The sequence below is a fragment of the Sodiomyces alkalinus genome, assembly GCF_003711515.1.
Source record: "Sodiomyces alkalinus F11 unplaced genomic scaffold SODALscaffold_16, whole genome shotgun sequence".
NCBI classification, from domain to species: Eukaryota; Fungi; Ascomycota; class Sordariomycetes; order Glomerellales; family Plectosphaerellaceae; genus Sodiomyces; species Sodiomyces alkalinus.
The window spans coordinates 383,944-403,973 of NW_021167094.1; the positions used below are offsets into that span (position 1 = coordinate 383,944).

The 20,030-nt window shown below is 53.3% G+C and overlaps 9 protein-coding genes across 9 annotated transcripts; 6 read left to right on the top strand and 3 right to left on the bottom strand.

Annotated features, from left to right (window-relative positions):
* Nucleotides 1-2,524: 2,524 nt before the first annotated feature.
* SODALDRAFT_285826 (glucokinase) lies at nucleotides 2,525-4,443 on the top strand (the record flags this gene model as incomplete). Its single annotated transcript, XM_028608500.1, has 3 exons — nucleotides 2,525-2,621; nucleotides 2,794-2,873; nucleotides 2,974-4,443. 3 exons carry the CDS (start codon nucleotides 2,525-2,527, stop codon nucleotides 4,441-4,443), a joined length of 1,647 nt encoding a protein of 548 aa, XP_028462528.1.
* A 599-nt stretch (nucleotides 4,444-5,042) lies between these two features.
* Nucleotides 5,043-6,554, bottom strand: SODALDRAFT_353702 (hypothetical protein; the record flags this gene model as incomplete). Its single annotated transcript, XM_028613659.1, has 1 exon — nucleotides 5,043-6,554. Exon 1 carries the CDS (start codon nucleotides 6,318-6,320, stop codon nucleotides 5,043-5,045), a length of 1,278 nt encoding a protein of 425 aa, XP_028462529.1. The 5' UTR covers nucleotides 6,321-6,554.
* A 1,213-nt stretch (nucleotides 6,555-7,767) lies between these two features.
* Nucleotides 7,768-9,072, top strand: SODALDRAFT_285857 (hypothetical protein; the record flags this gene model as incomplete). Its single annotated transcript, XM_028608503.1, has 2 exons — nucleotides 7,768-7,836; nucleotides 7,960-9,072. The coding sequence occupies 2 exons, from the start codon at nucleotides 7,768-7,770 to the stop codon at nucleotides 9,070-9,072; spliced, it is 1,182 nt and encodes a 393-aa protein (XP_028462530.1).
* Nucleotides 9,073-9,208: 136 nt separating this feature from the next.
* Nucleotides 9,209-10,396, bottom strand: SODALDRAFT_318193 (peptidyl-prolyl cis-trans isomerase-like 1). The gene is made up of 2 exons (XM_028609375.1): nucleotides 10,228-10,396; nucleotides 9,209-10,150 (listed from the first exon to the last, which is right to left on the bottom strand). Exons 1-2 carry the CDS (start codon nucleotides 10,258-10,260, stop codon nucleotides 9,692-9,694), a joined length of 492 nt encoding a protein of 163 aa, XP_028462531.1. The 5' UTR covers nucleotides 10,261-10,396; the 3' UTR covers nucleotides 9,209-9,691.
* Nucleotides 10,397-12,560: 2,164 nt separating this feature from the next.
* Nucleotides 12,561-14,487, top strand: SODALDRAFT_286013 (signal peptide peptidase family protein; the record flags this gene model as incomplete). Its single annotated transcript, XM_028608514.1, has 2 exons — nucleotides 12,561-13,522; nucleotides 13,671-14,487. 2 exons carry the CDS (start codon nucleotides 12,561-12,563, stop codon nucleotides 14,485-14,487), a joined length of 1,779 nt encoding a protein of 592 aa, XP_028462532.1.
* A 385-nt stretch (nucleotides 14,488-14,872) lies between these two features.
* On the top strand, nucleotides 14,873-16,240 carry SODALDRAFT_84023 (hypothetical protein). Its single transcript, XM_028615736.1, has one exon. The coding sequence runs from the start codon at nucleotides 15,256-15,258 to the stop codon at nucleotides 15,913-15,915; it is 660 nt and encodes a 219-aa protein (XP_028462533.1). The 5' UTR covers nucleotides 14,873-15,255; the 3' UTR covers nucleotides 15,916-16,240.
* Nucleotide 16,241: 1 nt separating this feature from the next.
* Nucleotides 16,242-16,722, top strand: SODALDRAFT_84024 (hypothetical protein). Its single transcript, XM_028615737.1, has one exon. It carries the CDS (start codon nucleotides 16,323-16,325, stop codon nucleotides 16,587-16,589), a length of 267 nt encoding a protein of 88 aa, XP_028462534.1. The 5' UTR covers nucleotides 16,242-16,322; the 3' UTR covers nucleotides 16,590-16,722.
* Nucleotides 16,723-17,161: 439 nt separating this feature from the next.
* On the top strand, nucleotides 17,162-18,365 carry SODALDRAFT_285849 (phosphopantetheinyl transferase; the record flags this gene model as incomplete). The annotated part of the gene is made up of 2 exons (XM_028608501.1): nucleotides 17,162-17,287; nucleotides 17,418-18,365. 2 exons carry the CDS (start codon nucleotides 17,162-17,164, stop codon nucleotides 18,363-18,365), a joined length of 1,074 nt encoding a protein of 357 aa, XP_028462535.1.
* A 275-nt stretch (nucleotides 18,366-18,640) lies between these two features.
* SODALDRAFT_286093 (dienelactone hydrolase family protein) lies at nucleotides 18,641-19,655 on the bottom strand (the record flags this gene model as incomplete). The annotated part of the gene is made up of 3 exons (XM_028608517.1): nucleotides 18,641-18,970; nucleotides 19,099-19,415; nucleotides 19,538-19,655. 3 exons carry the CDS (start codon nucleotides 19,653-19,655, stop codon nucleotides 18,641-18,643), a joined length of 765 nt encoding a protein of 254 aa, XP_028462536.1.
* Nucleotides 19,656-20,030: the final 375 nt, after the last annotated feature.

Below are 20,030 nucleotides of genomic sequence, written 5' to 3' on the forward strand. Positions count from 1 at the left end.
TTTGGGCGCTTTGGATGGAAGAAACGAACCGATTCCGTTTCGCAAAGTGTGCTTGCTTCATCGCGTCGTCTGTCGTTGGGTTGGCAGGCGGGGGAGCCAAGGGTCAGAACCAACGGATGTCCCACAAAGCATGACCGCTCTTTTCATTCACAAAATTTGCGTTTCCCCGCGGTCTGACCAGGGAAGCGACAATAACCTTCGTCATTCAGTTGGTTTTGTCATCCATGTTCACCGCCCACAAGGTTCCTTTTCGGGATTTATTAGGGCGTTGAGGAAGTCGGTGTGCTATGTGAAAGTATTACTTGTACTGGACTGGCGGGGATGCTAAGTGGGAAAGCTCTTGGAGTGCCAATCACCTCCCCTGCTGTGTGCGCCGACGGCTCCTGGCTAATGCAGTGAAGGAAGGAGGCCAGCAAAATCTTGGGTCTATTCTCATTCTCATGAGAGGAATAAATGGATATATTTTCTCCTTCTTGACCGCATATGGTTCTTTTGTGCCTTGAAATATTGAAACGGATGTAAAGTTAAGGCCTTTCGAACAACCCTATTATTTTCCCACACATCATATATCATTTAATCCTGGGGTGCTCCTTCCCTGGGATGCTGACCCAACTCCGTGAAACTGAACAGAAGGGCCAGGTTTGTACGTACCTTAGGTATACGTACGGGGTACAGAGTACCTTACCTATTTCCTCGTACTGCAATACCATACCTGATACACGCCTCACAACCGATACGAAGAGCCCTCAATCTGGCCCATGACCCAGATGACACAGAATCCCTCGTGCCTCCCTCACTAAGGTAGCGGTTGAACAAACAACGCTCACTACCTTCCTTTTCCCGGCCGACAACTTGGATTTCCCAGGATTCTTCTCACCCAGCTAATTAGGCCCCAAGTCGCATTCGACATTGATCAAGGCTCTTTATCTTAGTCCTGCTGTACGTTGTATCGAGCTCATTGCCTTTTGCAGAAAGAATATTTCAGCCTAAACCATCTTTACGGAAAGGGATCACCTCCGTAGTGGTATGGTCTTGGGGTGCCATCGCTTCACCTGCAGCACGTCCAATCCAGCAGCGACCCTACCGACCACCAGGCGGCAGAGCTACCTCTCCGTCTCGATCGATTTGTCGCATTTATCGCAGAGTTGCATCAAGACGCAGGTCACCTAATATTCAAGAGTACTTCGGGTACTTGTGCTTCAACCGACCACCTGCACCCCTCAACTCCCCAGGCTTCCAACAAACCGGCACCGTGTCGTCCAACCACCCCAAGGGAGATGCCGGCGCCGGCTGGCGTGCGGGCCATTATCTCCCAAGTGTTGAAGACGACAGCGACAATGAAGTCCAGACTTTCCCATTTATCAAGCTGGAGGAAGGGAACAAATCTGCTCAGGGAAGAAGGCCAGGTGTGCATAGTTTCGAGAGATTGATACATCGTCCATTCTATTGCACCTTGTGCTCATTGAGTATCTTCATTGCTATTCTGGTAAGTGATGATACCATTTCCTTTGCGCGTTATTTATTCCATTTATATTGCACTTTCTTTCCCTTTTTTTTTTCCTTCCTTTTCTTCCCTTCCTTGTTCCCACCTTGTCTTATCCTCCAATCATCCCTTTTTCCCAACTGCAACCCCCGAGCCATAATCTACGGAGTACGGAGTACGTCCTATTCGTGCTTCGCACATCGGAGCCAAGGACGAGTCGAGTCCTTCCCGTAGCTCGATTTGTTGTTCGAGTCTTGGGGAACCAGAAGATGCTCGAGGTGGAGCTCTGTGACGCCGACTACTCGGTCAAATGCAGATTGTGTCCGGTGTTAGCCCTTATAGCGAACGAGGTCTTAAGGAGCATCGACCAATCATGTTGCCCAACACACGATCCAAGTTCCCCGCATCTTCCTTTGCTCAATAGCGGCGGGCCGAGCAGTGAAGTGCGGAGTCAAATTCGTGGCCTGATATGGGGTTTGGATGAGGAACTTTTGAGGGTCCTCCGTTCTTTACCACAGTACCTCCCAGCGCCAGTGACCGCCTGCAGTGGGCAAAGCGCTCCGACAAACCCGCCAGGAACCCTGGCCTCGATGCGGCACAGGTACCTACGGAGTATGTAACCCTCAGTGACCTCATCATATACCAGTAGTACGCGCCCGCTTTTAGCTTCCCAAGCTTCTTCTCTCTTCGGTCCACACAGGCTTGATTCCCGTGGTGGTCATCTTTTTCTGCTCGTCCTCGTCGTCGCTGTCGCCGTCGTCGTCTTCTTTCCTCTTCCTTTCTCTCTCCTTCTTCTCACCGATTCATCGCCGACTCCCATGCTGTCAGCGCACTAACTGGAATCAACTCTCACCACAATCGCAGCTCATCCAATTCCTCCTTGGCGACGCCAAGCTCCGACTTCATTCTGTCCTTTTATTCCCGCCCGCGTCCTTTTCCCTGCGACGTCTCTTCCCCCCTCCTGTTCGGCTTCTTCCCCAGGACGTCTGTGAAAGCCCCGTTCCCTTCGCTACCCTGGCCCCAACTTCTGTACGACTTACCATGGCACTTGACGCTGAAACCAAGCGAATTGTCTCGCTTTTTGAGCTGTCCGACGACTGGCTGAATAGAGCTGTCGGCGAGTACATCTCGCAAGCTGGTAAGCATTCTTTATTATCTTTTGCTCCTGTGTAACTTCCCCCCCCCCCCCCGCTCCGGCGCAGGTGTCTCAGCTCAACGTCTTCTCTTTTATTTTCTTTTTTCCCCCGCTCCGGCAAGACCCGCATCGTGCTCTATCCAGGACAGCTTTAATTGACCGACACCAATTGCAGAGGAAGGGTTGCGCAGCGATGGGACGAGCTTGAGCCAGATCCCCACTTACGTCACCGCGGTCCCCAATGGTAAAGAGAAGGTGAGACAAATGACCCCAGTCAAACCTCTCTCCAAGATGTTCATACTTTTATTGCCTCGTCCTCCTGGTCATGGAGCAGTTCAGCTGACCCTTACGATAGGGTGTGTACCTCGCCGTCGACCTCGGAGGCACCAACTTCCGCGTTTGTTCGGTCCGGTTGAATGGAGACACCACGTTCAATCTCACCTACAACAAAGTTGCGGTTCCCAAAGAGCTGATGACTGCAAAGAAAGCCGAGGATCTATTTGCCTTCCTTGCTAAACAAATCGAGACTTTCCTCCATGAACACCACAAGGACGAGTTCGAGGGTGTTCGCCGCCGGACCAGGAGCACCCGGAAGGGTCAGAAGGATGAAGATATTTTCCACCTTGGTTTCACCTTCAGCTACCCCGTCAAGCAGCTCGCCATTAATAAGGGGACTTTGATGCGGTGGACTAAGGGCTTCGACATCCCCGACGCCATTGGCAAAGACGTCTGCGCCCTGCTCCAGACCGAGCTCGACAAGCTCCACCTGCCCGTTCGCGTTGCAGCCCTCGTCAACGACACCGTCGGCACCCTTCTAGCAAGGTCGTACACATCCAGCGGGCATAGTGAGACCCTTGTGGGCGCCATTTTCGGCACGGGGACCAATGGCGCCTACGTTGAGAAGTTGTCCAACATCAAGAAACCCATCGAAGGAGAATACGACGCCTCGACAGGCAAGATGATTCTCAACACCGAGTGGGGCTCGTTCGATAATCAGCTTAATATTCTGCCATCTACTACTTGGGACACTGATCTCGACAGGGAAAGTGTAAACCCTGGCTTCCACGTGTTCGAGAAACGGGTGTCGGGCATGTATCTGGGCGAAATCGTTCGCCGCAGCATCCTCGAAATGGTCCAGAACGAGCAGCTGTCGCTCTTCAAGGACGTCAACTCGAGCTCCAACGACTGGCGCTCTACGACTAGTATCAGCCCGCAGTCGGGCTTGATGCAGTTGTGGGGTCTAGACAGCAGCGTCCTGTCGGTAGCCGCTTCGGACAACACTCCAGAACTTTCCGTCCTGCGGCAGGAGCTTGAAGACAACCTGGATATCTACAGCCCCTCTCTCGAGGATGCCCAAGCTTTCAAGGCCATCGCCGACGCTGTCGGCCGCCGCGCCGCGCGCCTCGCCGCTGTACCCATCGCCGGCGTCCTTCTGCAGTCAGGTCAACTCAACGACCCCGACAGCGATGTTATCGATATCGGTGTCGACGGCAGTCTGGTCGAACATTACCCATTCTTCCGCGACATGATGTACGAAGCCCTTGCGGCGGTGGACGGTATCGGCCCCGACGGGGCCAAGAGGATCCGCATCGGCATCGCCAAAGACGGTAGTGGCGTCGGTGCTGCGCTTATCGCCTTGGTTGCCGCGAAAATGGAGAAGGAGCGCGGCGTGGGAGATGCCGTCAAGCGTGAACTGGATACGGTTCCTGGTAACTGTGAGTGTTTTTGTTTTCCCTCATTCTCACGCCTTTGCCTTTTCCCTTTACATCCTTTTTTTTTTTCTGTTGTAGAAGGAAGAGACTTTCCCGAGTTTAACCCCTTGTAATTTGGGACGAAGAACTGATACTGACTCCTCTTACTACCAGTCCTCGACTCCTTGACGAACCCGCAACAGGTTGCCCTCGGTGCGACCGTGATTGGTGCCATTGCGGCAGTTGGACTTTGGTGGGCACGTCGTCGGAGCTTGGTGTGAAAGATGACATGGATTCAGTGTGGGCGTCCAAGGGCTGTCCCTGTTGTCCTTTTTGGTCTAACGGAGTAGGGAGTTGGTTCCCCCGTGTGTATAAGAAATGTTTGTACGGCGTCTTTGCCCGTCACAAAGCACCAGCTTGAGAAGAATGGACGAAAACCGTCGCAAGCCTCAGCCAATACTGCCGAGTGCGCAATTACTCTGCCGATAAGAGCAGTGTAGCCCAACTCGTTTTCGATGGTGACTCTCAATTCGTTTTTTCTAATTAGAAATGACTATGTGGCTCTGCCGATGCCTTGGAGTCTTTGATGTGTTTTAGCACCAATTGTCCAACGCTTCGTCTATTTGGGAAGGATGCAATGCTTCCATAGAAAGTCAAGAACAGCAAACAGCAAGAAAAAGAGAAAAAAAGAAATAAAACGGGAAGAAATAAAAAGGGAAGAAATAAAAAAGAATCAATTGCCAAATGCCGCAGAAGGATAGGCTCGTCTCTCTTTCTTTTTGCGCGTCGTCGTACTACTACTCATGGAGCTCGCCTCAGAGACATTTCCGTTTGTACCCGACGTATGAGGCGCCAGCAGGCCGTTCGGCGTCACCATATCCAGGGGCAGGTCGTTCCATTCCGTCTCTGCGCGCTTGTTCTGGAATGACTCCCCCTGAGCCGAATGTGTTTTCGTCAGAGAGGACGACGTGGACAGGGTCGGTCTAACTTGTTGACGTTCTTGTTGCGATGACAATGGCGGCGGTGGTGGTGCTGGTGGCAGCGATGAGGATGACGGTGATGATAATGACGACGCAGCGCGCGAGGTTGGCGGTCCGGAAATGGGAGGCAGGTTGGCGGCGCTGGCGGTAGCACTCGGGGGGATGCCTGCGGCGCCGGCGGGGGCCGAGGGAGTGCTCGCGTTATTGCCCATTCGGAGAGGAGGAGACGGGGAAGAGGATAGAGGAGAGATGTCGCGGCGGACGATGTACGCGGTGTCTGGGCGGAGCTTGAAGTAGTAGTGTTCTTGAGGGTGGGGGTCGCGGATGAAGCCTCGGGCGGCGTACCAGCGGAGGCCGTCGTCGTTTTCGGTCCAGACGTGAGCGTAGACGAGGCGGATGGACGGGGTGCTGCTACTGTGGTTCGTGGCGGCGGCGGCGGCGGCACGGAGGAGATCGGCGAGGGCGGCTGTGGCAAGACCGTGGGCGCGGTAAGGGGAGAGGAGGGCGAGGGATTGGATGTAGAGGGCTTGTTCGTAGCTGCCGTCTTTGTTGATGAAAGGCTCCACGCGGCAGATGATGCCGCCAACGACTTTGGGGATGGGATCTGCCCAGGTGATGACGCGGGAGAAGGTGGAGGTCAGGGCGGTGGTGTAGAAGGCCTCGGGGTACGTGACGGGCAAGAGGAGGCCGTTGAGGCGTTTGAGGGGTTGGATATCGTCCGGTGCCAAGGGCCGGATGGCGGCTTCGGGAGGGATAGAAGGGAGCGGATGTGGTGAAGGATCCGGGCCAGCAGCTGGAGCAGTAGCAGTAGCAGTATCGGGAACGGGAACGGGAACGGGAGCGGCTGTGGGAGCGTGAACGGGTCCAGGATCGGACTGCGGTGGAGGTTCGGGGACTCGAGACGGCGTAGTTTCCGCAGGGCGATGTTGCTGAGAGGGAGGCGGAGTATATTCTGGCCGACGTGGCTGAAAGAACGACTTGATGGACAGCTGAAAGGGCTTGGATGTCGTCGGGGATGGAGGGACAGACATGACGTGGTCAAGGGGGGTGTGGTAGGCCGAGGTCGGGTTTATGTAGGGAGAACTGGAGGTGTAGAATGGAGAGCGTTTTGGTCGAGAGGGCAGCCCTCGTCAAGAAGGAAGCATGCTGCAGATCAGTGGATAGATGGTTCTTAGATCTATTAGACCTTATGCCAAAAGTGGAAGAGTCTGTTTACTGGTTTCCGTGAATGACACGTGTGGAAAGAAAAGTCCAAGGGAGTGAGGTGTTGCGAGTCGACCCTCACCATTCCAATATCCCTTCATCTCGTACAAGGCTACCACCTAAGGTAGGCAATTACAAGGTAAGAGTACCTGATTTGCTAAGGTACCTGCAAGGGAGTAGAGTGTACAGTGTACTCCGTACAGTGACTGATGCAGGTGCAGGTACGGGAGGACTGCCCCACACTCCGGCGGTCCTAAACCGTTAAGGTGTGGGGTTCCTGCCCCTGTCTTCCATGAGAATGTTGGCTGGTCCCCCCCTCCGGGTTTATCCTGAATTATATTGTGGAATATGTTCGCTGCATATTTTGTTTATATTGATGTTGGTTTTAGAAGTTATATGTTATTATTAGGAGCATCTTTTCTTGATTTTTCGGTTAGTAATTATCCTTAACGCTGTTCTAGTATCCAACGGCGATGGATAGAAACCCGAAACAAAGAAAAATGTTAAAGGCGGGTGCTTACTAATATATATACGTTGTACCTACCTTATATATCCAGCTCCTTTCCAGCATGTAATCGGGAATCCGAAGCAGTATATATCCGTACGGATACGAATGCCTACTGTGCCCAATTACAGATAGTACCTTACCTATTGTACCGGTGGCAGAGGAACTTCGCTCGAGCCTACAGAGTTACAACTTTGCAATTACCGGTACCTTATTACCCTTTCATCAATTCGGGTACGTTGCCAGATCTCGTGCCTCTCTGACCAGGAACATGAACAATAGTACGGAGTAGTTGCAGTTGCTTCTTTCAAAATGTCCTGAGCCTCCGTTGGTCTGTCACTTACCTTAGGCCGTTCTTCACCTACCTTAGCTTGCCTCTTCTCTCCCGGTCTGAATTCAAAAGAACTTACCTACCGACCTACAAGCCATTGCCCAGCTGGCACGACAACCTTCCCCGACCGTTGAATTGCCCTGTCGGGGGTACAGTACGGAGTAAGGCTCCGTATCTTTGGCTTCCTATCAAGATCTACCCTAAGGTACCGACCTAGGCCAGCCAAGCCAAAAACTGTCTATTCTTTTTTTCCCGGGTCGTCCGACCGTCGCACCTTCTAGTGGCAGGCATCCGTCACTGTTCACATTCCACAAGCTTGCACAGCGGCCCCCAGCTTTCCGGCGCTTGAGTACCGCTACCGGAAGACGACAACCTCTCACTTTTTCCATTCATCCTCTCCCCCAACCAGCCTGTGCGCCGTTCGCCCCGGTGCTGCAAGATGGCTTCAAACACGGGGAAGGCGGGCGTCATTGTTGCTCCTAAGGATGCTGATCCGATGGAGAACCTTGTGAGTCCCGCCCAGATACCTCCTCGTCCTTCCCTCTTGTGCTCGCTTTTCCTCCTTTGCTCCCCCATGGGATGTCAATCACCCCAAGCTGACCTTGCCTCCCCCTTCTTTCACTCTCGTTAGGCTCATGCCGTCCTCGACGATATCCTATACAATGTTATTCAAGATCTGCTGGTCAAGACACATCGGGACGAGAAAATGGCGAGGACAACCACCGCCGTCATTCGAGTCGAGAAGCTGGCTTCCGACGCCTCGGAGGGCTCTACACCCGATGCGAAACCCGACGTGCGTGTTGAGACAGATGCGGCCATTTACGAGGACGGCAGAGTCCTGCTGAAGGGCAACCCTCTCAAGACAACCAAAGACATTCTCTGCCCCAGGTGCCACCTCCCCCGGTTGCTCTACCCAACCGACGGCAAGGGCTCCAGGAAACCGGACCCCGGTGTCATTTACTGCAAGAAGCACCCCTATATCGAGAAGCCAGGCTTCGACATTTATGGCCAGACCTGGGTGCAGCCGGGCCCGGGGAGGGGCAAAAAGAAGAAGGATATGAAGCCGGACCCCACTCTCGAACTTGCGAACGCTGCCAGCCCCGATCAGCGCCCACCCAATGTCCTCTCGTTCCCTTCCGCCACCTGCAGCAAGTGCAAGCGCTGCATCTTGGTCACCAGGTTGAACAACCATATGGGCTCTTGCATTGGAAACAGCGGGAGAAACGCCAGCCGAGCCGCCGCGGCCAAGATCTCGAACGGCGGGAGCAACGGCAACTCGCAGAATGACCAGACCCCTCCGTCGAGCCAAAAGGCGACGCCGGTCCCCGGCTCACGGGCATCGAGTCCGAAGAAACGCGACAGCGAAGAGATTGCCGACGAAGAGGACGTGTCGGAGGCGGGCGCTCCTAAGAAGAAGAAGCTCAAGCCGTCACCGCTGACCAAGAAGGTGATCCTCAAGACCAAAGTCCCCAAGAAGGACAAGGTCAAGGGAGCCTCCTCGCTGAGCGTGGAGCAAAAGATGGACGACGACGATGCGGACAACTCGACCGTCGAAGTCGCGCCCAAGAAGCTCCTGGACAAGGAGGGCAGTGCTAACGGCAATGGCAAGGCAGCGAGTCCGACGAAAAAACTGAAGGCGAATGCCGCGAAACCGCCCATGCCCCGGTCGATGAGTAAAGGGACCCATGACGGCGACGGCGAATCCGAGTCCTCCGGCACCTTATCATCCCCGCCACATCACTGAGAAATTTTGACGTGTATTCTCGCGTCCTTTTTGGCTTGGACGAGGTTGTACCATGCTCTCTCTGATCATGGTAATTTCTTTTTTTTCTTGCAATAGCGAACTCTTTTCAATACGCGTGCCACCATCGCTACTGCCCGCGGTGCAAATCGGCATCAATGTATCATAAGCTTTTTTTTTTTTTTTTCCTTTTTTTTCTTCCGTATCAAACAAATTTGCATGGACCCAGGAGGGTTGGAGGGGGTTGGGGCCGATAATTATGGCTTTACCCCCGGGGACGGAAGGGTCATTCACCATACCATTCTGCATCACCGGTAAAGGAAGGGGAAAGGGCGGCATTGGCGTTGGCAGGTCTGGTTCTCGGATAGGCCTTTTGTGTACCAAAAATCAAGACGAAGCCGATCTGATCTTTTCATTCGGGTATTCGTAAATGTGAGAAGGTTGTATACCATCAAGTTGAAATGACATGTCCCTGTCCAACCGAAGTGCATCGCTGTTTTGCCCCTCCTCCGTGACCCTGGACGCCAAAACTCCGTCTAATGCTCCTCCTCCTCCTCCTCCTCCTCATGTAACCAAGTTGACGTGATTGACGCTGTGGAAAAAAGCCTTGTTCCCTCTTCCTCTAGATACCCTCATCCTCTTGCTCAATGACGCGAGCCTTGATGATGCGGACCTCCTCGACAGGCCTGTCTTCCGGGCCGGTCTTGACGAGGCCCATGCGGCGCAGGACGGCGAGCCCGCTCTTGACGCGGCCGAAGATGGCGTGCTTGCCGTCGAGCCAGGGGGTCGGGGCGAGGGTGAGAAAGAACTGGCTCCCGTTGGTGTTGGGCCCGGCGTTGGCCATGCTGAGGACGCCGGCGCCGGTGTGGCGAAGGGCCGGGTGGATCTCGTCGGCGAAGGTGTCGCCGTAGATGGAGGTGCCGCCGCGGCCGGTGCCCGTGGGGTCGCCGGCCTGGGCCATGAAGTTGGGGATCACGCGGTGGACGATGGTGTTGTCGTAGTACCCCCTGCGCGCCAGGGTGGTGAAGTTTGTGCAGGTTTTGGGGGCGTGGTCGGTGTAGAGCTCGAGGAGGATCGTGCCCTGTGAGTATCGAGAGCCGTTATGTCAGGATGCTGGGTTCGCTTTTGGGGGCGAGAGAGAACAAGGGGGTTGCTTACCATTGAGGTGTCGAGGGCGACATTTGTGGTCATTTTTGTGATTTTAATGCTGATATAGTATGATATTACAGAGTAATTACTGTATTTTTTGGCGTGTAGTGCGACAGATTTCCAAGACTAATATCCCTCGTTCAATTTACCGTTGCTTCGAGGAGGGACAGGAGGGTCTCGAAATCTTTAGACAAGGCTGACATTGACATGGTGGAGGGAAGTACCGCCGTTACTTCGTTGCTTCAGCCGTTTCTGAGCGCCTACGTCATTGGCTAAGATCCAAAAGGCGGCTTTTAGCTTTCATAGTGCCTAGCTTTAGAGACGCCCTATAAAAGCACAAGGGTTGAAACTGATACCCAAGGTACTAAAGACCGAGGCCGTGCTAAGGGTCACTAGTTTACTACTAAGTATCTTATATAATTATAGATTTTTACCTTATTTTCTTCCTATGCATAATAACTTTATCGTAGCTATTTCCGCGATAAAGGATGTGTCAGATGCCCATAGACTTTATCGAGGTGTGACAAAATACCTAGGTATATTATATTAGGTAGACTTGTAGGGTACTCGATCCTACATATATCTATACTTATATCCTATTATGTTTCCTAATAAGGTAGTTAGACATCCCCGTGAAGTACCACGAACTTTACTTAGATGAATACATATATAGTTCCGCGTACCTTAATTGTGTTCTGACAGGATGTTATAGACAAGGCGAAAAACACTCCTTACCTTGATGTTTTCGAGTATTACCCGTACCCGCGCCACGTATCGGGGGTTCGTTCCTCACCCTTCAATGGGGCAGCCACGGGTAATTCGCAAAGTGATCATCTCAGCTGAACTCTTTAGCCCACTCTGCGCCACCTCACCCCAGCAAAGTTGACAAATATTCCGGGACGATTCAAAAGTAAACTGCTTCGGACGTTTTGGAGGAACTATACCCAGACCATCGCAACTAGTAGACAATCTAGTGTTTCTGCAAAAGTATCGAAATATTTGACCTTTGAAATGTCCCGAAATTAATCTTCACCCACCGTGGTTCTTAATCCTGTAAAAGCATGTTGGCCAGGAAATTAGTCTACGTCTGTTCTTCGTACAACAAACATCGCGACATCCCGTACTTTCCCGAAGCCACCCACCAACAAAATGAAGCAGGCGTCGGGCAGCAGTTAGCTTTGGAAAAGGTAACCAGCAGCCAGGCTCTCAAGAACAGGAGGCAGTGGAAGGAACACTTGGCAACATTTTACCAAGGCGCATGGGAAAACCGGGAAAAATTGTTAGTGCTGGAGGTACCTAGTCTTCTCTAGGTACTATACCACTATCTTAACTTACGAGTCGAACCGTCAAGCCGTACCTAAAGTAAGAAGACATCGCCCTATTACCTTTACTAATTAGTACTAATGGACGTTGGGTCTTTAGCTACCACGGCATTTCGTTACAGCATAGAGCTTCTTGTGTGTTACATGTCTAAGGTAAGGTATAGAGGGCGGTGCGAGGTACAAACCACTATAACAAGGTCTATGCAGGTGGCTGCAACTGATAAAGGGGGATGGGAATACTTTGGCCATGCACCTTCGTACCTTACTAAAAGGCTTACGCCTTGTTGGGATACCGCGACTTGACCTCAACCCGCGACTCGATCTCAACATCTGTCAAGTCAACCTAATTATATAAGGAACCCATCTTGTCCGGTTACGCTATCTCTTGGAGGAAGTAAGTAGGTATCTTCTTCATACAAGCACGGATTATACCGTACTTGCTGTCCTTCGAAGAACTGAAAACTCAACATCAAACATCAACGTCGAAGCACGTGCAAAGAAAGCTACCAGAACTGTAAGCTCACGATCCGTGAAAAGTTGGGGGGATAATGGATCTTACAATACATACAGATCTTATTATTGCTTAGTCAAAGCACATGCAAGCAACAAAGGACCCCTATCGTCTGTGACGTGCGTCCAACGAAGCTGGTTGCCCCTGAAGTCCAGACTCCAACCCGGCTTCTGACTCTTTCCATGACCCCGAAAGACTGCAACTTGTGCTGAAACCACTTTCGGCTTCCAAGGAGACAAGGAGGTTTCTTTTGCTTCTACTGTTTCACCGGTAGGGCAGGGCAGGTTCTCATCCCGGCGGGTCGTCGTCCCTTTGTCCGTGCTGTGCTTTCCTACTTCACTACCACCGTCCACCTCGCCTGCCTTATATATGACCTCACAAGGAGAAACAAAAAGCCCCCCACACACACATTTACACATCGCACAAAACATCTTACGAATATTTTTACAAGTTTGGCCTCTTGCCTTGCCTGTTTCACCATATCCATTACCTCCCATCTTCCACTCATCATGGCTTCTCCCGAGCCCACGCCCGCGAGTCCTCTGTTTGACGAGGTCCGAATCGACATCGACGATACCATCTCTGGTGATCATACCTCATCAGCTACCATCAACCCCATCTGGGGAGATCCTGGCCTCTTGTTGATGCACGCTAGGATCATCCTCACTTCGCTCGCCATCATCTACACCGGTGCACACGCTTCGCTTAAGCGCCCGGCTTCTGCTGCACCTGCTCGCGGGGGAAAGTCCGGCTCCGGGAAACATAAGAAGAAAGAGGAGGAGGAACAGCAGATGCACGGATTGGTGCTCTCGGACGCGATCCTCCTCCCCGTTTTCGCCGGGGCCACTCTCGTGGGCCTGTACTATCTTATCCAGTGGCTCAACGATCCCGAACTCCTTAACAAGATCCTTCGGGTCTACTTATCCTTCATGGGGGTCGCCAGCATGACGACTCTCGTTGCCGATGGCATTCAGTTGGCCACCAGTTTTGTGTTCCCCAACTATTTTCGGGTCAGGGGTGCCCTATATCACGTCGACGGCGTGGAGAACCGCGTTGTTGTTCTTCGCCCTGGCGGTCCGACCCGGCAAGTCTCGGCCCGGGCCGGAGGGGATCGGGAGGGGTCCTTCCATTCTCCGGTCCCTTGGCGGTTTGGATGGCTGCAGGGCCGCAAGACGGCAGGGTTCCTTTGGCAGTTGCGTCATCTCCTTACGGAACAGTGGACGGTGAAGCTCCGACTTCATGGTGTTATCGATGAGAAGCTCAAGGTCCGGTTCAGCCACATCGTGGGCTTCGTCGCCGCTGTGGTTATGGTGGCTACTTACAACGTCACTACTTCGAAGATGCTCGGCAACATCATGGGCTATGCGTTTTGTTACGGCACGCTTCTCCTCCTTTCTCCCACGAGTTTCTGCATCGGCAGTCTTGTCCTGGCTGGTCTCTTCGTCTACGATATCGTCATGGTCTTTTATACGTATGTTTGCTCAGTCTTCTTTTGTTGTCCCCTTTCTTTTTCTTTGTTTTTGAAAAAAAAAAAAAAAAAGATTCTTTTGTAGTTGATTAATAAAAAGAATATTATTTTCTGAACAACTATCACTAATTGTTCTCCTTTCTTTGATTAGCCCGTTCATGATCACTGTGGCCACCAAATTAGACGCTCCTATTAAACTCACCTTCGACTCTGGCAGGAGGTCTAGTATCCTGGGTCTTGGGGACATTATTCTCCCAGGGCTCGTCATGGGCCTAGCCCTCCGCTTCGACCTTTGGCGCTACTATCAAACAAGAATTACGTACGTAGAGACCGAACTGGTGACAGAGTCTAGAGACGCCTCTTCTGGCGACGTCATGGTCACGAAGGACCGCGGACATGTCGCGAAGAAAGCGCCCTACATTAACGCCACGGGGAACTGGGCCGACCGCTTTTGGGTCTCCTCGTGGCCCGGCATGGGCTCGAGCCCAGGTGACGATGCGCCCGAAGCCGTGCAGGTGGCGTCATTTCCCAAGACATACTTTTACGCTTCTGTCTTCGGCTACACTGTGGGCCTCCTCGTCACCCTGGCCATGGTCGTCATGTTTCAGCACGGTCAACCCGCACTGTTCTACCTCGTCCCGGGAGTCGTCGGCTCGCTGTGGCTGACGGCCTGGGCCAGGGGCGAAGTAGACGACATGTGGAAGTACACGGAAGATGGCAGCCAGGACACGGAGGATGTAGTCGTGGAGCTGGATGGTCGGGGGAATGTGGTCAAGGAGCTTCAGAGGGCCAACGATGCGGAGGGAAAAGTAAAGTCAAACGAGGAAGAGGAAGAGGAAGGGGAGGGGGGACAAAAGGGTGCCAGGGGGGTCGAAAAGACACTGACCGAGCGTGGGACCAATGGTTTCCTCTTTTCGATTCGAGCACCGTCTCCGCGGGGGACTGGACGGACCAAGAGGGAGGCTTGAGCTAGAGGCTCCTGTTGAATAGCAAGCAGACTGAATAGGGGGGGGGGGGGGGTGTCTGGACCTCTCTGGGGCGTGTGGGTGGAATGATAGATGGCTCCTCTAGTCACGATGGTCGCGATATACAGCCCAGTAGCATACCTTACGTTCCTACCCTATAGGATCTTACTTCAGCTATGAAAGAGCAAGCAATTCAAGCCACTTCTTTTCAGGACTCCAATGAAGTATAGATCGGTTACCTTGCCGACCCTTTAGCTCAGATCGTATTCCCCATCTTCCCTCGGGGGCCTTCGCGGCTGTAGACTGTACTCGGTCATGGCACGCGGTATCTATCGTAGAGTTCGGCCCTCGAACTATCTGAGGGCTCTGACGAACCATGCTGGGGGTGGTGCAATAACAAGCAAATACGATTCCGATGGCGTAACCTACGTAGGTACCGACAGGACTGATTTTCACGATAGTTGTCCCAATTACTTTGCACGGGGAAATGCCAGCTGATGTCCCCTTTACATGCCGTCTATAAACACTACGCCTGGAGTCCTTTCCCTCCCATTTCTCTTCTTTCTTTCTTTCTTTCTGTCTATTCTTCCTCCCCATCTTCATCCTCCCTGTTATCTATCCACAATCTATCTATACGTGTCAGTCAGTCGATCGGTCAGTCAGTCACTCAACAAAACCATTTCCAAGCCCCTGTGCTCACTGCAAAACTCGTCGTTCCAAGGACATCGTGCTCACTGAATCCATCCCGGATAGTTTCCCCGAGGATAAAAGATGTGGTTTAGGAAACCACACACACGGGACGTTATCTCGCCCCTTCGCATCCAGGACATCTTGAACCCCCCCGCGACCCCTGTTGATATGCCATCCCAGAGCCAGAAAAAAGGGGGCAATGGGCGTGGCGAGATGGGTGAGAACCATGCCCCTCGCTCTGAGTCGACCAGTTACGAATCCGGATCCGAGCTCGTGTCCGAATCCAAGCCCAAGCCCGCGTCGGTGTCGGTGTCGGTGTCGGTGTCGGTGTCGGCGTCGGCGTCCGAGACGGTTCGGCCCGCCAAGCGGAGTTACTCGGCATTCGGCATTCCCGACACCGGCTACTATGGCACCTCTTCTCAGGTTAAGCGCCAGCGCCATGGTTGTCAGCGTTGTCAGGACAAGGGCGCCGAGCTGAACGACATGGAGGACCTGCAGACGCGGGACGAGGAGTGGGACCATCCGGCGGTCATGCTCTTTGGCGGCCTCGACTTTGTCGAAGAGAAGGTGGAGGCCCTTGCACCCACGGCGCGCGTGGGCGAGGAGGAGATTGTCGATACGCGCCACCGACTGTACGATGTTTTCGGGGAGTATATACTCGAGGTCTTGCCCCAAGATTTCAAGCGGGAGTTCAAGGTCGCGATGGGCACAATCGACGAGGATGAGAAGGAGGATGGTTAGCTGATGTCGTCTGTGAGTTATCCCCTTTGGTCTACGGCTAGCGACTGTGTTGCTGACCTGCGCCTACAGACAGGCAGATATCGACAGACACACCGATGCTTTTTGGTGTCTCTTTTCGCCTGCCGACATCATTCGGGACGCACAAACCGGTGCCCGCCCCATAGCGTTTCGCCCTCCCCGTCGTCTCGTCGTCGCATTTCACCCAGCAATTTTCTTTCCCCCCGAACCTCGGGCGAGGCCTTCGACTGCTGGACCTGGAACCCCGACACTCCCAGGGGTTGACAGAAATTACGAAAGGATCTGGTCTGCTGTCAACTTGAGATGCGCGAGATGAAATCCACGGTTGAGGATTTCCCGTACAAGTTCAAAATTTTCTGTATTGGCGCCAGCAAGATATAAGAAGGGGGATGATAAACCCGATATCCTCCCTTCTCGGCGCGCCTTTGTGGGGCTGTTTGGTTAGAATAGTACTCATAAAGAATAAAACAATACGGACTCGTCTGGCTTTGATGTCGTCTTTGTCGTCTTTGGCTTCTTGTGGTGTATCCGTCGCATCAGCGCCGTTAAGCGCTACTGTTTATACTCGGAATAGGGATCGAAACAGGCGGCGAAAAAGAACGGTGCTGTATAATGACATTATTAGAAAGGGAGAAAGGAGAAATGAAGAGCCTTGAAATTAATGCAAGACCGATACTCCGGGAAAACCATGGGTTACAAGGAATGCTCGGGCAGTTAAACAGGTCGACGGCGACATATGAAGATCTAGATAGGTAGATGTATTTCATATACAGATGTATGTAGATATTGTGGGCAAGATGGCAAGTCAGTTGTTGGTAACAGCACCGAAGCACTTTATTATGTAACCACGAAGCGGAGCGCTTCGGTCATTGCTGCCCCCACCCCCCGATTCACCTGTACCTAGATTAACCCCACTCCAGTTGCTTATCGCTCATGAGCCTCACGGTGAATCTCATATGAGGTTGCTCCTGAACCCCTCACTCATCCTCTCTGATCGTCTAATCAGCAATTCATATTACTTGGACGGATAATTGGATAATGCCTACCTAGCTGGATTCATACCTATCTATAGTCACAGGTCGTTCATCAATTGGGCTCAGTACGTAATGGCTCAGTAGAACCTTGCGTCCCCTTCAACCCCCATCGCCAATCTGGCCTCACGATAATTAGATTTTTAACTTCCGTTACGCTCATCTTCTCCCAACCTGTTTGCTTCATCATGTCTTCCATGCCTTCATCCAACTCCCCTCCGCCAGGTGCCGGAGAAGCTTCAAAGCCAACCATCATCCAATGGATCGTGGACACACGCCCTTTATGGCCCAAAGCCACTGAGACCAAACACCTCGAACAATCCGTGCGTTTCTCCCGACTCATCACCAGCCCTTAAACCTCTCACAAGCTGACAGTCTGCCACTGCTGTCCCCTTTCGGTCATCTGTTCCCTTTTGCTTATCCGTCCCCCCTTTTTTTTCTTTCTCCCCACAGGCCTCTCGAGCACTCGCCCTTCTCAATGCAGACGAACGCACCACCGTGCTCAAATACTTCCACGTCCGAGACGCCAAGCTCTCCCTTGCCTCGCACCTCCTCAAACGCTACGTCGTGTCCCGCTTCTGCTCCGTCCCGTGGTCCCTCTCCACGCCCTCCCGCGACCCCGCGACGGGGAAGCCACGCTGGCAAGACCCGCAAGGCCGCGAACCTCTCCGTTTCAACGTGAGCCACCAGGCCGGCCTCGTCGCCCTCTTCGCCGTCCACTCCAACAACGACTCCGACCACGGCCACGGAAACGGAAACGGAAACGGAGATGGTCCGGAAGTAGGCGTCGACGTGGTCTGCACCTCCGAGCGCTTCGACCGCGACCTCGCCTCGCTCCTCCCGGACCCCGTCGCCTCCTGGCCCGCCTTCGTCGACGTGTACGCCGAGGTCTTCTCCCCGCAAGAAGTGGCCTACCTGTGCCGCGACGTCCCCCGCCTCCTCCCCCCCCGGTCTAAACTCGGCCCTACCGTCTCCGCCTCCCCCCGCGCTTCCCCCCGCGAGGTCGCCGCGTTCCTGCTCCGCTACTTCTACGCGGCCTGGTGTCTGCGCGAGGCGTACATCAAGATGACGGGCGAGGCCCTCTTGGCCCCCTGGCTGCGCGACCTCGAGTTCCGCGGGTTTCGCCCGCCCGAACCCGAACAGGATTTCGTGGGTGACGAGGGACTGTGCAAGCGCGGCGAGGAGGTGGCGGACGGGACGGTGGTGAGGGGGCATGAGATCTACTTTGAGGGTCGACGGGTCGAAGATGCCAATGTGTGTTTGCGAGCGCTGGGCCACGACTACATGGTCTGCGCTGCGGTGCGGACGCCCCGTCATAAGGAGGACGGGCTGGGGTTTCGGTTGGGTGACTTTGAGGCTGTAAGCATGGATGAGATAGTAGAGTTTGGCGAAGCACATTGACATGGCTGTGATGGGGACATGATGATGAAATAACGAGATGACGGCATTGACAAGGCGTGTCTTTATGTTGAACAACCTCCTCGTGCTTGTTTAGATGCGAGGGAACGATATTATATATATTTCATATGCTGCTACTACCACCTAGATAGGTGAAGGCACAATCTGTACCGACAAGAAGGGAGAGATTTCGAGAACCATGCACTCGAATGCTACCCCCAAATCTCAATCTGGCCTACTTTTCCTTTTTTCTTGTCTGGTTTTCTTTTGCGCATTCTTTACAGGTGTTTGCTGAAGAAATCGAGCACAGTCTTGTAGCCTCGGGTATACTCCTCACGAACTCGGGGGTCCTCGAGATTAGATCGCGCCGCCATCCAACCGTGGATCTGATCGGGGAAGGTTTCGATGCGGTGGGGAACCTTGAGCCCCTCCTCAAACTTCTTTACTGCCTCGACGTCCTCATCCTTGGAGGGTAGCATGATCAGAGGGGCCTTGACACCTTGGGCGTCGGCGGGGTCGACCATGGCGGGGTGGCAGGCAGCGGCCGCCTTGAAAGCGCTGTTCTCGTTCGAAGTAGCTAGGGTAGTGACCTTTCCGCCCCAGCAAAACTGGGAAGGGCAGTATCGTGTCAGTAAGGCAAGAATTTCTCTGCAGGTAGGCAGGGGTGGACAAAATTTAGGGATGGAGCAAGTAGAGTCGCGGCAAGGGTCGAGGGAGTGGGAAGGTGAAGACGCACGCCAATGATGCCCCAATCCTTAATCTCGGGATATTTATCCTGAGCGGCCTTGATGTAGAAGGGGATAGAATCGGCGACAATCTGAGGGGGGAACTTCTGGAAGAAGTTCCCGAGGTTCCTCTGCTTTTCCGGGGTGTTGGGAGGAAACCACTCGATAGGGCAGGGCTCGCCCTTGAACCAGTCAGGGACCAGGACGCGATACTTTTGGGCGCCGCTCGTGGCGAGGATGTCCATGCCCTGGATGGTCTGGGGGAAGTAGCCGAAAACGTCGTAGACGCAGAGGATGCCCTTGGTGGCGTCTGCGGGGCCGGTGACATCTACACATGGCGTAACGCATCTTTCCGTCAGCGACGTCCGAGAAAGGGGGTTGGAAAAAGAAATGAAAAAAAAAACCACCAAGGGGGGGAAAGGGAGGGGGGAGGGGATGGTCAAGACGAACAAGTCTTGTAGCTGCCCACTTCGTCGTAGGATCCTTTCTCTTCGTAACCTTTGGAGACGACGGGGGGAATATTACAACAGGCCTCGCTGTGGCCGTGCTGAGCAGGCATAGTCGACATTTTTGCGGTGGTTTGGTTGGAAAATGGCCGTGAAATTGGGCGGTTGTTGTTGGTGTTGTTGGTGTTGTTGGTGTTGTTGGTGTTGTTGATTGTGAAAGTGGTGGCGTTCGCAGATGTCGTCTGGCTGGGTACAGCTGTATTGCAGTATGAATTTAAGCTGCGAGAAGCAAAGGAATTGTTGGTTCGGGCCCGTAAATAGGCTTGAGAGGTGGTTCTGGCAGCTTTCGCCGATGAAGAGAACATGCGTCAGACGAGGTGGATACGGAGTAAGTCGTCTCTGTACCTCGGGTCAGTCCACACCTCAGTTGCTCTAATAAGGTACAGGTAATTCTACTACGCTCCCTTATCTTCCATTACCTCCTGCCGCAAAAAAAG

What these genes read in the sequence shown, in the direction of transcription:
- SODALDRAFT_84024 (XM_028615737.1), top strand. Translation starts at nt 16,323, where the DNA reads ATGATAAACCCGATATCCTCCCTTCTCGGCGCGCCTTTGTGGGGCTGT.
- SODALDRAFT_318193 (XM_028609375.1), bottom strand. Translation starts at nt 10,260, where the DNA reads ATGACCACAAATGTCGCCCTCGACACCTCAATG. An exon ending in TCGCCCTCGACACCTCAATG is followed by an intron (nt 10,151 to 10,227) that starts GTAAGCAACCCC and finishes CGATACTCACAG; the next exon opens with GGCACGATCCTCCTCGAGCT.
- SODALDRAFT_84023 (XM_028615736.1), top strand. Translation starts at nt 15,256, where the DNA reads ATGTGGTTTAGGAAACCACACACACGGGACGTTATCTCGCCCCTTCGC.